Source organism: Leptodactylus fuscus, chromosome 3, assembly GCF_031893055.1.
Source record: "Leptodactylus fuscus isolate aLepFus1 chromosome 3, aLepFus1.hap2, whole genome shotgun sequence".
NCBI lineage: Eukaryota > Metazoa > Chordata > Amphibia > Anura > Leptodactylidae > Leptodactylus > Leptodactylus fuscus.
The window spans coordinates 135,609,630-135,625,643 of record NC_134267.1 but is presented as its reverse complement, the minus strand read 5'-3'; the positions used below and the strand labels follow the sequence as shown (position 1 = coordinate 135,625,643).

Genomic DNA, 16,014 nt, shown 5'->3' with positions numbered 1-16,014 from the left:
ACTACAAGAAGTTGGGGAAGGTTTGATAAATTGGATTTCTGTAGATTTGGCAAGATAATGTATATAAAGTGTCAGTGGATAAATGAAGACTGTGCAGCTATTTACATGAGCAGATTATAGGTATAGCTCTATATAGAAATGTATTGTATCTGAGATCTTGGGGAGGTTTGTTTTAGTAGTTTCTACTTAGGATATAAAAGTATCTGTCAAATCCTGATCCTTTACAGGGACAGCAGCACTTGAGTAGAACTGATCAGGATTAGAGAGCTCTTCATGTAAGTGTACCCTATACTCAGCTATAAGGATCTGACCTGTGCTTAGACGGTGCTGTCAGTTTAAGAAAGACATAGCATCTCCAATATGACCATTCACGAGGAGTTTCCTTACCTAGATTGACGAAGCTCATGACCATATCAGCGTCATTGAGAAAGTTGGTATCATGCAGGCTTGCTAAAGGGGGGCTCTGAGTGGTCAGAGGGGCTGTGCGATAGGCTTGGGCTTTCCTGGAGTACCCGTTGGCCACTGCTGGGTATCCCCTCCTCAGCCCTCTGCTCTCTATCATAGACCCACTCAGGGTGTACCCCAACATTTCATGTTCCTCTTCATTGGCCATAACATTGTAAAGGTCCAGCATGAAGAGTGGTGCAGAGGACGCCTGCTTCCCGGGTGAGAATGGCCTTGGTCTATGAGGTAAGCCCAAAATGGAAAGGATTTCTCTTTGTATCTCCTTCCTTTCATGATTCCTCAGTCTCCTGTAGATAAAACTGGAATGCACATGATTTTCCCCCAAACCTTGGACAAGGTAGCAGCAGCTACACAATATGGCTAGCATCACCCCAAGGACTTCCATATCTCAAGAGTTGCTCCTGTCCTGACGATCTCCGAGGCTTAGTAGACTTCACAATAGTCAATGAGACGACACTGTGCTTACGTCAATGTCACTCTTCCATTGGACATCTCTTGAGATAGGTTCTTGAGATGTCACCACTGAGCACGTTCTCCAGAAGCTGTCCTTGTCACTGTGCTTTGGATAGAAGCTGCTGGAAGTCGAACACCTTAGAAGTGAAGATTTCCATGTTAGACAATAAATGTCTCAGTAGTTTCTTGAAGTTTCTCCAAGTTTCTTGCTGAATTTTCCTTAGCTCGTACACCTTGAACTCTAGGCTGTCATGAGGCTGAGCAGTCGTGATAACCTTAGCATGTGTCTTCTCCTCCTTCTTCAGGAGCTGCCTGTTATTCTGCACCAGTCCATGTACTGCTCTGCTGGCTCGGTTATTTCCACCTTCATGTAGTGCTCACATAAATATACAGCGCTCTTCTACTGAGATCTAAAGACCAATGTAAGCAAAACCCTGCTGGGAAAGAAGAGGCTTCTCATTGTAATCTGAGACCAGTAAGGCAAAGCACCATTAACCCATTCCGCTTGCTTCTCCAATTTACTCCAGTTAGAACACTTACTGCACAGGATGGAAGATTATGGCAATAAGTATATGATCTCCTTAAGTGTTTTCAGTTAATTAACAGCATGCTTTATTGTAATAAGTCTCTTACTATAGGAGGACTGGGTAGAACTTGGATTTCAATTTATGCAGCACAGATAGAAATGTATATTGCACGTAAAACCTAATAAGCACCGCTAAGATACTGTATGTACTGTAAGTCACACATATAGATGTAACAGAGGAGTTACCCCGTATGTTTGCCTTTAGTAAACTGCTGCAGCTTGATATCTTATCATAGAAGACAAGAAAAAACATGAAAGGTAACTGATAAAATATCACACTGCAGCAGTTTTACTGAACCATTAAATGGATCAGTTAGAAAAACCAACACATTAACATCAGTTAGCGTCCGTTATTGTCCGTTATGATAGGTATGCGTTTTTTTGTGTGTTTTTTTAATGGACACCTTCATAACAGAATTCAGTGGTAGTGTAAACCTTGCCTTAACCAATTGCAGAAGTTCCGGTTAACTCTGCTACATCTGTATATGTCAGTTTTCTAATGAATTGTCTGAACTTCAGAGACAAAGGAACCATGGGGGCAAATATTTTCTGGAATTTCTATTAATAATGCCACTGAATAACTCAATTAACTTTTTTCCTGTTGGCAGCACCTACTTTGTAGTTGTCCATGAGTGCAAGTCTTCAGAAAACCAATCCTGCCAACTGGCGTGGAACATTCAATATACGTAGAATGTGAGGACATAACTCCCAATAATGCTCCATCATTTTATTGTATCAATGCCATTTGTAAAAGTATCAATATATGATGTGACATTTTGGGTTGCAGTGAAGTCCTTTTTCATCTCTGGGGTGCAGGCTGTCTGACACCTTGGCTGGAAGCTGCAATGGCCTTGCATGGAATGTCACTTGGCATATTCTATAAATCTATGTAAGTGAACATCTTTGGAAATGCTGTATTAATAATTTTGCATACTACATCTAAACTTGTCATATGCCAGAGTATATGGACAATAGAAAAACCCAATTTATGGAAAGGCCACACATAGGGTTTTGCAAATCACAGCAAGTCTGCTGAGCATATTTTTCGGCAATGTGTGGATAGGATTCTCTAGAATCCCATCCACTTTAAAATGACTATAAAACACCACGTATTTACAACGTGTAGCCCCAGCCTAAGGCTTAGGCGCCACTTTGCTGAAACGCATAGTTTGTATTGCAGATTTTTAGCTAAAACCAAGAATGGCTACAAAAGAAATGGGAAATATATAGGAAGTTCTTATACTTCTACCTTCTGCTCAATCTGCTCCTGGCTTTGGTTCAATAAACCAGAAATCTGTGTCACAAAAGGTGGGGAGGTACACACTTGCCCCTCAACATTGGTGGCCTAGATCAGGCCACATTCAATATCATGGTACACATCAATATGAGATCAGCAAACAGTAGTCTGAAGTCCCTAATGTATGGCCAGCCTCAGCCTCTCCCCAGCCTGAAATTACTTCTCATACATTTAATTATAGCTTTGCACCATAAGAAGATTATACTTTCATAGAAACACTTTATAGATATTATGGCCTGGCATATATGGCATATTGCTTGTTTCTGAATTTCCCCTATGGAAAATGTAAAACATTTCATATACAGAACAGTTCAATAGCTGTTGCAGCATGAGGCAGCATGGTGGCTCGGTGGTTAGCACCACAACCTTGCAGCGCTGGAGTCCTGAATTCAAATCCTTCCAAGGACATCTGTAAGGAGTTTGTATGTTCTCCCCGTGTTTGCGTGGGTTTCCTCTGTGTACTCCGGTTTCCTCCCACACTGCAAAGACATAATGATAGGGAATATAGATTGTGAGCCCTATATGGGACAGTAACTGTCAGTGTCTGTAAAGCGTTGTTGAATATGATGGTGCTATAAAAATAAGCATAATAAATAATATTGTATAGCCTGTCCTTGGATGAGCCATTTCCTTCCTATTTTTCCTAAACATTCAAGAAGATTTTGTGTCCTAGTAAATGCAGATATTATGTAGCCTTTCCTTATGCATTTCCCAATATTTAGATGCCTGCCATATTTGTCAATAGGAGTGTAATTATACAGATGTGTCAACTGTTGCTTTAGACTTTCATGGTAACACTCACATTAACCCCTTGTTCACATCTGCATTTTTATTCCGTTCGGGGGAGTCCGCATGGGGACACCCCCCCCCCCCCCGAACGGAATACCAAACGCAATTGCAAGCACTGTGCAGTAAAAGCACACAGACCCCATAGACTATAATGGGATCCGTGTCCTTGCCGCCAGATCTCCGCACAGAACATGTGGACAGGTTCACATTCTACTTTCCTGGCGCATAATTTGTGCGGGCAGTGCGCGGCAAGCACACGGGCCCCATTATAGTCTATGGGGATCCGTGTGCTTTCACTGCACAGCGCTTGCAATTGCATTTGGTATTCAGTTCGGGGACTCCCCGAACGGATTACTAAACGCAGATGTGAACGAAGTGTAAGACTGCAGTTATAGGGAAACCAGTTTAATTACAGGAGTATTGCAGTCAGTATTTTAGTGGATAGTGAGGCTTAATTAAGAAATAGTGTATACGTACTGTCTGTTCAGCCAGGTATCCAGCAGAGAGCCTCCCTCCAGGTCACCAATTCCTGACCTTTAGCCAGCACAGGAGTGAGTCAGTCACACAATGGCTGAGCCATGACTCTATGTGCACAGTTGGTTAAAATGCTTAAATACTGGCTGAATGTCAACAAAGACTCGGGACCCAAACTTGGACCCTCTACTGGATCCCTGGCCATATGAGATGATAAGTATAAAGTATTTGTTATTTTACGCCTCGCTATCCAGTAAAAATAGGAAATGCAGCTTTTTTTTTTTTTTTTGTAGATTTTGTTGCAGTTTTTGGAGCCAAGACTAGGAGTAGATTGAACAGAAGGTAGAAGTATAAGAGCTTTCTATATATTTTCCATTAATTTGTAGCCATTCTTGATTTTGGCTCAAAAAATGTAGCAAAATCTGCAACAAAAAAGGTGCGTTTCCACCTAAAATGGTTTTCCGGGCAGAAAATATTGAAAACCTATCCTAAAGATATGTACAGTCCTATGAAAAAGTTTGGGCACCCCTATTAATCTTAATCATTTTTTGTTCTAAATATTTTGGTGTTTGCAACAGCCATTTCAGTTTGATATATCTAATAACTGATGGACACAGTAATATTTCAGGATTGAAATGAGGTTTATTGTACTAACAGAAAATGTGCAATATGCATTAAACCAAAATTTGACCGGTGCAAAAGTATGGGCACCCTTATCATTTTATTGATTTGAATTCCCCTAACTACTTTTTACTGACTTACTGAAGCACAAAATTGGTTTTGTAACCTCAGTGAGCTTTGAACTTCATAGCCAGATGTATCCAATCATAAGAAAAGGTATTTAAGGTGGCCAATTGCAAGTTGATCTCCTATTTGAATCTCCTCTGAAGAGTGGCATCATGGGCTACTCAAAACAACTCTCAAATGATCTGAAAACAAAGATTGTTCAACATAGTTGTTCAGGGGAAGGATACAAAAAGTTGTCTCAGAGATTTAACCTGTCAGTTTCCACTGTGAGGAACATAGTAAGGAAATGGAAGACCACAGGGACAGTTCTTGTTAAGCCCAAAAGTGGCAGGCCAAGAAAAATATCAGAAAGGCAGAGAAGAAGAATGGTGAGAACAGTCAAGGACAATCCACAGACCACCTCCAAAGAGCTGCAGCATCATCTTGCTGCAGATGGTGTCACTGTGCATCGGTCAACAATACAGTGCACTTTGCACAAATAGAAGCTGTATGGGAGAGTGATGAGAAAGAAGCCGTTTCTGCACGTACGCCACAAATAGAGTTGCCTGAGGTATGAAAAAGCACATTTGGACAAGGCAGCTTCATTTTGGAAACAAAAATTGAGTTGTTTGGTTATAAAAAAAGGCGTTATGCATGGCGTCCAAAAAGAAACAGCATTCCAAGAAAAACACATGCTACCCACTGTAAAATTTGGTGGAGGTTCCATCATGCTTTGGGGCTGTGTGGCCAATGCCGGCATCGGGAATCTTGTTAAAGTTGAGAGTCGCATGGATTCCACTCAGTATCAGCAGATTCTTGAGAATAATGTTCAAGAATCAGTGACGAAGTTGAAGTTACCCCGGGGATGGATATTTCAGCAAGACAATGATCCAAAACACCGCTCCAAATCCTCAGGCATTCATGCAGAGGAACAATTACAATGTTCTGGAATGGCCATCCCAGTCCCCAGACCTGAATATCATTGAACATCTGTGGGATGATTTGAAGCGGGCTGTCCATGCTCGGCGACCATCTAACTTAACTGAACTTGAATTGTTTGTCCAAAATACCTTTATCCAGGATCCAGGAACTGATTAAAAGCTACAGGAAGCGACTAGAGGCTGTTATCTTTGCAAAAGGAGGATCTACTAAATATTAATGTCACTTTTCTGTTGAGGTGCCCATACTTTTGCACCGGTCAAATTTTGGTTTAATGCATATTGCACATTTTCTGTTAGTACAATAAACCTCATTTCAATCCTGAAATATTACTGTGTCCATCAGTTATTAGATATATCAAACTGAAATGGCTGTTATAAACACCAAAATATTTAGAACTAAAAATGATTAAGATTAATAGGGGTGCCCAAACTTTTTCATAGGACTGTAACTAAGATCATATCTGTGGAGGGTCTGACACCTGGCACGCCCAAAGGATAGATAGAGAGAATGCAAGAAGCAGACAGGTCTGTTCTCTGTGTAGTGGTGGAACTGAGTCACTGCAACGTAGTGCCCACGTGAATGGGAGCTAATCTGCAGAAACCTGGTTTTGCTACTACACTGAATATAGAGCTGTCTGTCTTCTTCTCCATTCTCAGGCTTGGTTCACATCAGTAGTGCTCAATTCACTCAGCCAGCTAGCGCACTTCTTTTATTTAAGGTGTGAATTGAGCTTTATATTTTATCTGAATATATTAGTAAAAGTTACATCTTATTATATTACTCCTTTAGTGAATTGTTTGATTATTCAAATAATTTGTTCCACAGTGAAAACTTATTTCAGTTCCCATCAGTGTTTGGCGCTCCATGCAAAATCAACTTTTGTAACCGTCTCAAAATCTTCAAAAACTGATTTAGGCTGAGGCCCCACTTTGCGGAAACGCAGCTTTTTTTGTTGCAGATATTGCTGCGGTTTTTTGAGCCAAAATCAGGAGTGGTTGGAGCTAAAAAAAACCCAACAAAATCTGCAACAAAAAAAGCTGCGTTTCTGCAGTGTGGGACCCCAGCCTTAGAGCAGTTTGTTTTACAACCCATCGATTCTGTATGTAGCATTTCTGTTTGGTATCCACCCTTTTGGGCAGAGAAAAAGTTGGACTTGTAGTACTTTTTGTCTGTCCAAAAAATAAGGATACTAGACAGACAGCAACAAATATGTTATTTTGTAACATTGAGGTCCATGCAGGGTCGTTTTAACACATTAGTGGGCCCTGTGCAAAGATTTCATAAGTGAGCCCCCCATCACCACCACCTAGAAATACCTGACCTGCACAAATTATAATGCTTACCTAATAGCCCCCACGTAGTATAACACCACTTAGTGGCTCTCACACAGTATATTGGCTCCTTAGTGGCCTCACACAATATGCCCCTTATATTGTCCCCCTCCAGGTTGCCCCCCACAGATTCATGTCCCCCTCCAGGTTGCCCCCACAAATTCATGTCCCCTCACCCCCTGGTTTCCCCCACTGTGTCACCCCCCCCCCCAAGTTGCTCCCACTGTGTCATGCCCCCTTCAGATTGTACCAACTGTAACATGTTCCCCCACACTGACATGTCCCGCTCAGGTTTCCCCCATAGTATCATGTCCTCACCCCAGGTTTCCCCCACAGTATCATGTCCTCCCACACTGACATACCCCCCTTAGGTTGCCTCCACAGTTTCTTGTCCCTCCACCCACCAGGTTGTCCCCATAGTGTCACGCAAACCCCCCACCCCCAGGTTGTCCCCACAGTTTCTTGTTCCCTGACAAGTTGGCTCTAGAGTTTCTTGTCTCCCACAGATATATATATATATATATATATATATATATATATATATATATATATAACAACCCCAAAACTTAATACTCACCTTTCCCCGTTCACTCCTCTCTCTGGTTCCAGAGTCTTCTGGGAGCAACAAGCACAATGTAAGTGACTTTACTACATGGCGTTCCCTGCTCCCAGAACACCAGGAGCAATGAAAGCGGCTGGAGGATGAAGCAGGGAGCAGATGGTTCACTAATTCATCACTGGATTCAACTCTTCAGTGTACAGAGGATGTCAATGAGTTGGGGTAGCTCAAACCCACTGCCCTGGACAGTGGGACAGCAAATTTAAGACTGTCCGCTGTCCAAAGGTGCAAGTACACCATTGGCCCGATGGTTAAAGCAGCCCTGGGACCATGGAAGGCAGACACAAACGGATTATTAACAGATAGTAATCTGTTTGGTCCGTTTTGCTACCCATTTTTCCTCTGTGCATGCTCAGAATGGACACAGATGGACAGTTTTTTTGGACAGACACTCACTGACCGTGATAAAATATGGATTATGGTATGCGTTGTATAACCATTTGAATCCATTTAAATATATCCAATACATTATTTTTTAATACGATTTGACAGAGGACAGATACTAAGTGTAAGTGTAAACCTAGCATCAGTGTATCAGCTTCTGAGAAGAAGCGGGGGGTGTCAAACCCCCACTAATCTGAAAATGATGATCTATCCTTAGGGTAGGGCATCAATATTTTAGCCCCTTTAGGCTGGGCCCCCACGGGTCAGAATTTTTCAAATCGCAGCATTTTACAGTAACTGCAAAGTGGATGGATTCGTGTGAATCCCATGCCCACTTTGCCATAAAAACCATGGTGTGGACACGCTGTGATTTCCAAAATCAGTGCAGTTTTGGAAATTGCAGCATGTCAATTATATCTATGGAAATGCCTGTAGTTTCCCCATAGATATAATTGTAACTCGCCAGGTTCAGGAACTTTTATATAAAATGTATACACTGTGTTCCAAATTATTATGCAAACAATATTTTCTCATATTTTCAAAAATTACATATATGAATTCCAGTCATTGTAATTTCCCAGTCTTCAACTATTAGAATACAATTAAAGGGTTTTTGAACAAAATGCCTATGATAACAGTATATTTTAATAAAAAAAATAAACACAAAATGCACTCAAAATGCATGTTCTAAATTATTATGCACAGTAGAGTTTTCAACCTTTTTATTTTTATAAAGAACAAAAAAATGGTCATTTGTGAAATTATAAGCATTAGCAGGTTATTACAAACTGAAATCAAACAGTTTTCAAGTCAAAACTTTATTCTAGGTGATGTTACATTTGCACATAGGACCCCTTGTTCGAAAAAGATGCTTCTGAACTCTCTTGTCCACTGAATTTGTCAGGTTTTGGATGGTTTCTGCTTCAATTGTTTTGCATGAGGACTGATTACCGTCCCAGAGGTGTTGCTTAGATGTGAACTGCCTCCCGCCATCGTAGACACTCCTTTTGATGATGCTCCAGAGGTTCTCAATGGGGTTGAGGTCAGGGGAGCATGGAGGCCTCACCATAAGTTTGTCCCCTTTTAAGCCCATAGCAGCCAGAGATGCAGATGTGTTATTTGCAGCATGAAACGGTGCATTATCATGCATGAAAATGATCTTGCTGCAGAATGCACGGTTGTTCTTCTTGAACCATGGCAGGAAGCGCTGTTTGAGAAACTCCACATACATTATGGAGTTCATCTTTACTCCTTCAGGGATCCTAATGTGGCCGACAATCTCTCTCCCTATGATTCCAGCTCAAAACATTACTCCACCTCCTCCTTGTTGGCGCTGTAGCCGTATTTGCATGGGGTGTCCATCAACCAGTCATCCTCCACTCCATCCATCTGGACCATCGAGCGTTGCACAGCACTCATCAGTGAACAAAACAGTTTTGAAGTCAGTCTTCATGTATTTTTTGGCCCACTGGAGCCTTTTCTGCTTGTGTGCAGTGGATAGAGGAGTCGACAGGATGGCTTACGCACAGCTGCAAACCTCTGAAGGACCCTGCATCTTGTTGTTCGGGGGATGTTGGAGGCACCAGCAGCTTCAAAAACGTGTCTACTGCTATGACAAGGCATTTTTTGCAGTTGCTCTTTTAACCTGACGTAATTGTCTGTTGGAAAGAGTCTTCAATTTTCTCTTATCAGCACGCACACGTGTGTGCTGTGAATCAGCTACATACTTCTTGATTGTGCGATGATCACGATGAAGTGTCTTGGCAATGTTGATTGTAGTCATTCCTTGACCTAAATACTCCACAATTTGTTGCTTCTCAGCAGCCGACACATCCTTTTTCTTTCCCATTTTGGCAGAAAATGTAGGATGCTTAATAATGTGGGACATTCTTCTTAAGTAGTCTTGCCTTTAATTGGACACACCTGCCAAACTAATTAGCACAGGCATCTGCAATTGCTTTCAGTGATATAAAGAGTTTAACTGAAAAACAAAAAAATTCTGACCTTATCACTCCTAAACACTTTTTGCATAATAATGTGGAACACAGTGTATAAGTGTATGTCCACCTTAAAGGGGTTGTGCAGATATGGACATTTTTCCCCTATCAAAAGGAGAAGGAATAAGTGTTCAATCACTGGGGGCTTAGACATCAGATCCCCAAGTGATCCCTTGTCCATAACAGCACAACCCTTTAAGGCTTTACAGTACCTATGTATCTTGACTGACAATTCATCCACAAGTACTGAATAATGATATGCAGCCGCTGTGTGTGCTTGTATATTGTATGTAAGCAGATAACATTGTTTATGTGACAAACTTCCAGGACCCCTGGCTGCGGTCATTTTCAGGTGTTTTCCTCAGGGAGAATGTGCTGTCTAAGCCTTGATCACAGGTGACTTGAAGAGCATGTAATGTAATATTCAGGACCATGTTAAGACTCTTTCATTGATGTGCGTTCTTTTAAGAAGGATTTGGAATTTGTTATACAGACTTTAATCCCTACAACATAAGGGCACATTCTGCAATATGTTTCATTTTAGTATCTCAGTGATTGTATAAACAATTGTATGACATTATGCAGGTCATGAATAACAAGTGCTACTATGGATTGCTGTAAATGTAGTTTGATCAAAATGTACAATGAGCGAAATTTATTAAACAACAATTTAGCAGCAACAACAAATAGATTTCCTAGAGCACTTCCTTATGTCCTTACTTTATTCACTAGATTCTGAAATGGTGCAAAGTACTTCCTGAAATGCACACAAAACGTAACTCTTGTAAGGAGTCTTATATTCCCCATAAATCATGAGACATTATGTGAAAACATTGCACTGACGGGGCATTTTTTGTTGGCTATTTTTCCATTACAAAGGTCACATAACAGCAACAGTTTTATAAATGACATCCTATTTATGTTTATAATGATAAAAAATACAAGGAATAACTTGCAGGATAAGGAAAATCTTTTGTTTACTCAATGATCATTAGTTTAGACTAGAATTCGGGTATTTATGGGACACATTAAATCTACACAAGTGATATGTGGAACGGAAAGCAGATCATTACAACATGAATATAAATACATAATTTTGCAGTTGTAAACTAGTATTATGGGACCATGTGCAGTTGTTGAATGATACAAGGCAATTTATCTAATGACATTAATATTTATTTAGTTAGTTAGTTATTTATTAGGTTTTCTTTTTTTTTTTTTTGTTATATATTTACAACATATTCGATATCTCTGTCTAGAGATCCTCAACATTTACATCAGTCCCTGTCTCCAATAGGGCTCATAAACTAAAAAATAGACATATATTTAAAAGTGCTTATTCAGCTTCAGTGCTTCTACGCCATTCCTCCTGAGTGGATGTACATGTTGTGAATGGAAAGAGGGAAATACATTGTCACACACCTCTCATGGTAATTTATCTGTCCTGACAACTAAAGGATCAATCAATTCAACTTGAGGGAGCATTCACACTTGCCCCTGTATCTGCCAGCCGGGTCTCCGTCCTATTCCCCAGAGAAACGGCATAGGGGACGGCTTCCCAGCAGTCATTTTTAAAAACCATTCATGTCCGTATGCAGTCCGTGGGGAAACGTGTTTTCTTTGGCCAGACACAAAGTCGGACATGCAAGAATTTGTGTCCGGCTACAAAAAAAAGTTTTCCGCGTGAAGAGGCTGCAAACGGACACCAGCAGTTTCCTTTTAAAACCCATTCAAATGAATGGGTTTTAAAACTGACCACCAGCAAGCCATCCCCTGTGCAGTTTCCCCGGGAAATAGGACATAGACCTGGCGGGCAGACATGAGTGCAAAGGTGAACGCTCACTGATCCTTCTATGCCCTGATTTTTGCCCTGATTTGATCTGTTGTGGAAGAGTGGATGTTAATTTTTTCTTTTTTTCTAATTAAACAGAATTGGTAAAAAAAAAAATTGGTATCTACTCCAAAGTAATTTGCACTCCAAAGTAAACCCAAAAATGTGTACCAAGCTGCCAATTAATTGGTTAAAAAAACACAATTAAATTTATTGGTTGTCTGGAGAGAAAATTTTTGTTAAAGGGCTCAGATTAAAAACATAAATGAAACGGTGTCTCATCAATCCTCTGTTACTCCCATTCCCTGGTAGCCTTTATTTTATGGTTGCTCTCACCGCACGCAAAATACTGCCCAAAAAAACAATAGCTTGGGTAAGTCACAGCACAGAACAGCAGGGGAAAAGACACTGATGGAAAAGGAGTGGTAAGAAATGGCATCTTTTATGTTTTTACTTATTCTGAGCCATTTAGCAAAAATCTTTCTTCATTGGACAATACCTTTACAGGGATTCTATCATTAGAATCCCATATTTTACTACTATCACATAGGAATAGCCTTAAGAAAAGCTATTCTTCTCCTACCTTTAGAAATCTTCTCGGTGCCACTGTTCGGTAGATATTCCTGGTTTTCGTCATTATGCAAATGAGTTTTCTCGCACTGAGGGCGCCCTCAATGCTGCTTGAAAACTCGCCAGTGCCACCTCATCTTCTGGCAAGGCTCTCCTCCGCATCCTCTGCGATGTCTTCTTCTGGCACCGGTGTCTTCGGGATCCTAATCCCAGGCATGTGCCAGCTGCTCTGTCATCGGGCATTGGGCAGAGCTGAATACTCATTTCTGTGCGACCATTTTCTTGTGGCATGCACAGTATGCTCGTGTAAGCGGTCACAAGGAAATAGCCGCAGACATACACAGTCGGCTCAGTCGATGGCACAGCAGATTGCGCATGCCTGGGATTTAGATCTCAAAGATACCAGCGCCGGAAGTAAACATCCCCAAGGACATGACGGAGAGATGTTTCAGAAGAAGATGAGGCAACACTGGAGAGTTTTCAAGCAGCACAGGGGACGCCTCCAATGCTGTGAGAAAACTCATTTCCATAATGAAGAAAACCGGAAATATCTACCGAACGGCAGCGCTATGAAGACTTGTAAAGGTAGGAGAAGAATAGCCTTTCTTAAGACTATTCCTATGTGTTAGTAGTAAAATATGAGATTCTAAGGATATAATTCCTTTAATAATATCTGTAACACCTAACATAGACTTAATAGCTAGTAGTTTATGTGCATGTAAATTATAATATACTGTAGCATATTTTGCTGAGAAATTAAGAGACTAAAACACTAATGTAGCCTTCTGTAGCTTGTCCTACCCATTGATTTGAAGAAACAGTCTTGTCTCCTAACATTTTCCCTGTTTTGAACCCCTCTAAAAGTTCAGCAGGTAATAAATAGGACATACTAAATGACGTTTTCTAAACAGATTTATCAATTAATTATTCTTTCTTTATCTTGAAGGTGTAAAGTTGACTGGAAATATTTATGGGAGGCATTTACAAAGACCAGAGCATCCTAGTTGTAATCAGAGACTTCCACGACCAGTTTTGGGTCAGTCCCGAGACAGCTACTGTTTCTGCTAGACATCATATTTAATAGCTTTGAGATTACATTTAGTCTTAAGTGCTGAGCTGTTTACACTGGGAACTGTTGTTTTATTCTAGACCTGCAGGAAATAATAAACTGTTATATGTGTGACAACATCCATATATTCACAAAGTTGAAAAAGACAAATACTGGTAAACAATGGTATTTGTACAAATTACCTGGGAACTCTGCAACTTGGACTTTTTCAGTGGACAATAGGAAACAATTTTCGACAAGTTGTATAGATTTTGTGTAGGCATAATATGTCATGGCTGAGCAATTTAATTATGGTTTAGAGCCATGTATTGCTTTCATACCTGCTAATAAATACTGATCCTAAAAATGTCTGGGAAATCTGTAATTCATCAAAACATACAAATATATTTTATTCTAAAATAAGAATACAAAATAAGAATACATAAAAGGAAAAATGGAAGCTCGACATCTGATGAAAGTAAGGTCAGTCTATATTGTGTCAAAGCCATGTGCTAGCTACTGTGCTGGGACACTAAGTTTCAAATTTCAGCTTAGATATCTTTACAAATAAACATCAGATCAGTGATCAGACTATGTTCACGTTTATGATCAATGACCTTTTGGAGATTGTGTCTCCCATTCCACTTTTTCTGCAAGTAGGACTTTTCTCTCTGCATTTTTTGGGTGAAAACCCAGCAAACACCATTATAGACTATGGAGTATGTGGGTTTTCAAAGGTAACCACTTTTTATGCAGGTTGGGTTTCCGTTTTTCAGGTCCCCAAGCGGACCCAAAGAACAGAAACCACAACGCAGGTGGGAACCTATAGTCAGGTGTTTGGAGGTGCCTCTGTTCAATGTACTATATTGTGTTTGCACACACCCCAGATACAGATGTTTCTTATATATTAGCTATACTGCCCATAATGATGACTGATACAAACAGAGAGTACTGGCAAATTTATTAAAGGGGTTGTCCAGGCTAATTTACAGGTTCCTGCACACAATATTATGCCCCATAGTCAACCCTTTACACAGTATTATCCCCCATAGTTGACCCTTCACACAGTATTATGCCCCATAGTAGACCACCCTTGAACAATTATTATACTCTGAGTATAAACATACAATACAATACAAACATAAAAAACACTGGTACTTTCCTCTCCTGGGCTCTAGTGCACTCCTTGTTGCTTTTGGACCTCTTCAATGTTGGTACAGATGTCACGTGAGCAAGGATGGCGTTGCTACAAATAATGACGCTGGCCTGGCCCACAACCCTTGGACATCACCAAAGAGGACTGAAGACTGCCAGAGTGCAGGAGAGGTATGTAAGAGTGTATTTTATGTTCCCTCACCTCCCCTAGGTCTCCCACCATTATACTACCCCATTATTTTTGCCACTTTTCAGAGATGTCCTTGCCTACATTGAGACAATATAGGCTTAAAGAGACCCTTTTATCATTATCAACAATTGAATTTCTTAGCATCTGTTAATAGGGACTGCTCCTCTGTTTCCAGCACAGATGGAATTTTCTCTCTAGTCCCATCATTCTCAAGCAAAAAGCCCATGTAATTTTGGTGCCTGATGTGCTATTTAACCTCTGTAATGTCAGCATGGCAGTGTCAGGCAGGGGGGCGTGATTTAGAGCTCTAATACCAGACAGCCAGTGTCAGAGCTCAGAATCATACCCCTTGCTTGCTCCTGCCTGACAACACCTACAGTCAAATATCATAATGTACCCCAAAACTATCAGCACTGATTGCTTGGGAATGGTGATAGAGAAAAAATTATACCTGCGCTGGAATTAGTGGATGGGCAGCTATTAAGACATGTGCTTGTTGGAAGTGGTGAAAACATATTGTTCATTTTTAGAGACCTGCAGTTTTTTATGCCAACATTTTGTCCAGACTCACATATATTTTTATAGTGCTCAGAGCTTCATTTTATTACTACAGAGTTCCATATTCTCAATATGGTCGTAGGATAAGGTAGTAAAATTCTGTTTATAATTTAAATAATAAAGAACAGCGCACAATAAGTTTCACCCACTGGATGTCTAAACAAAGACAGATCAGCTGAATCTTTGCCCACAAAACTATATATAAATCTGCTCAGATCCTCCTGCTCTATAACATGTTTCCTGCAAGATTAATCACAATGTTACATGAGAAAGGTTCCCTTTATTAACCAAACCAAGCTCCCAATATGGTTCACCCAAGTGTACATGTGTTCTGAAGGAGTAAAATTAAATAAGGCCCTGCTAGAAACCTGGGGTGGTGGATTATATTCCTTAAGAACAAAGGATGAGACAAGTTAAAATTCAATATTCAGCAGGTACATCCACATGTAGTCTAATGAGGATGAAGAGATGTAAAGGAGTAGTCCAGTGGGAGAAAAAAAAAATCACTTCCATTTGCGAAAATTTACTAAGACCAACATTTTTACACCAGTCTTTTCGTTTCAGAATCCCCAATTCTGGTCTCAACAAAGAAAAGAGAT

At 40.4% G+C, this 16,014-nt stretch overlaps 1 protein-coding gene across 1 annotated transcript in view; it reads right to left on the bottom strand.

Moving 5' to 3' along the window:
• The window catches only part of BMP5 (bone morphogenetic protein 5), a 111,111-nt gene extending 109,867 nt beyond the window's left edge, over positions 1 to 1,244 (bottom strand). Inside the window, exon 1 of the mRNA XM_075268387.1 lies at positions 388 to 1,244. Within this exon, the coding sequence (XP_075124488.1) occupies positions 388 to 850 (463 nt within the window). The 5' untranslated portion in view covers positions 851 to 1,244. The remainder of the gene's footprint in view (positions 1 to 387) is intronic.
• Positions 1,245 to 16,014: the final 14,770 nt, after the last annotated feature.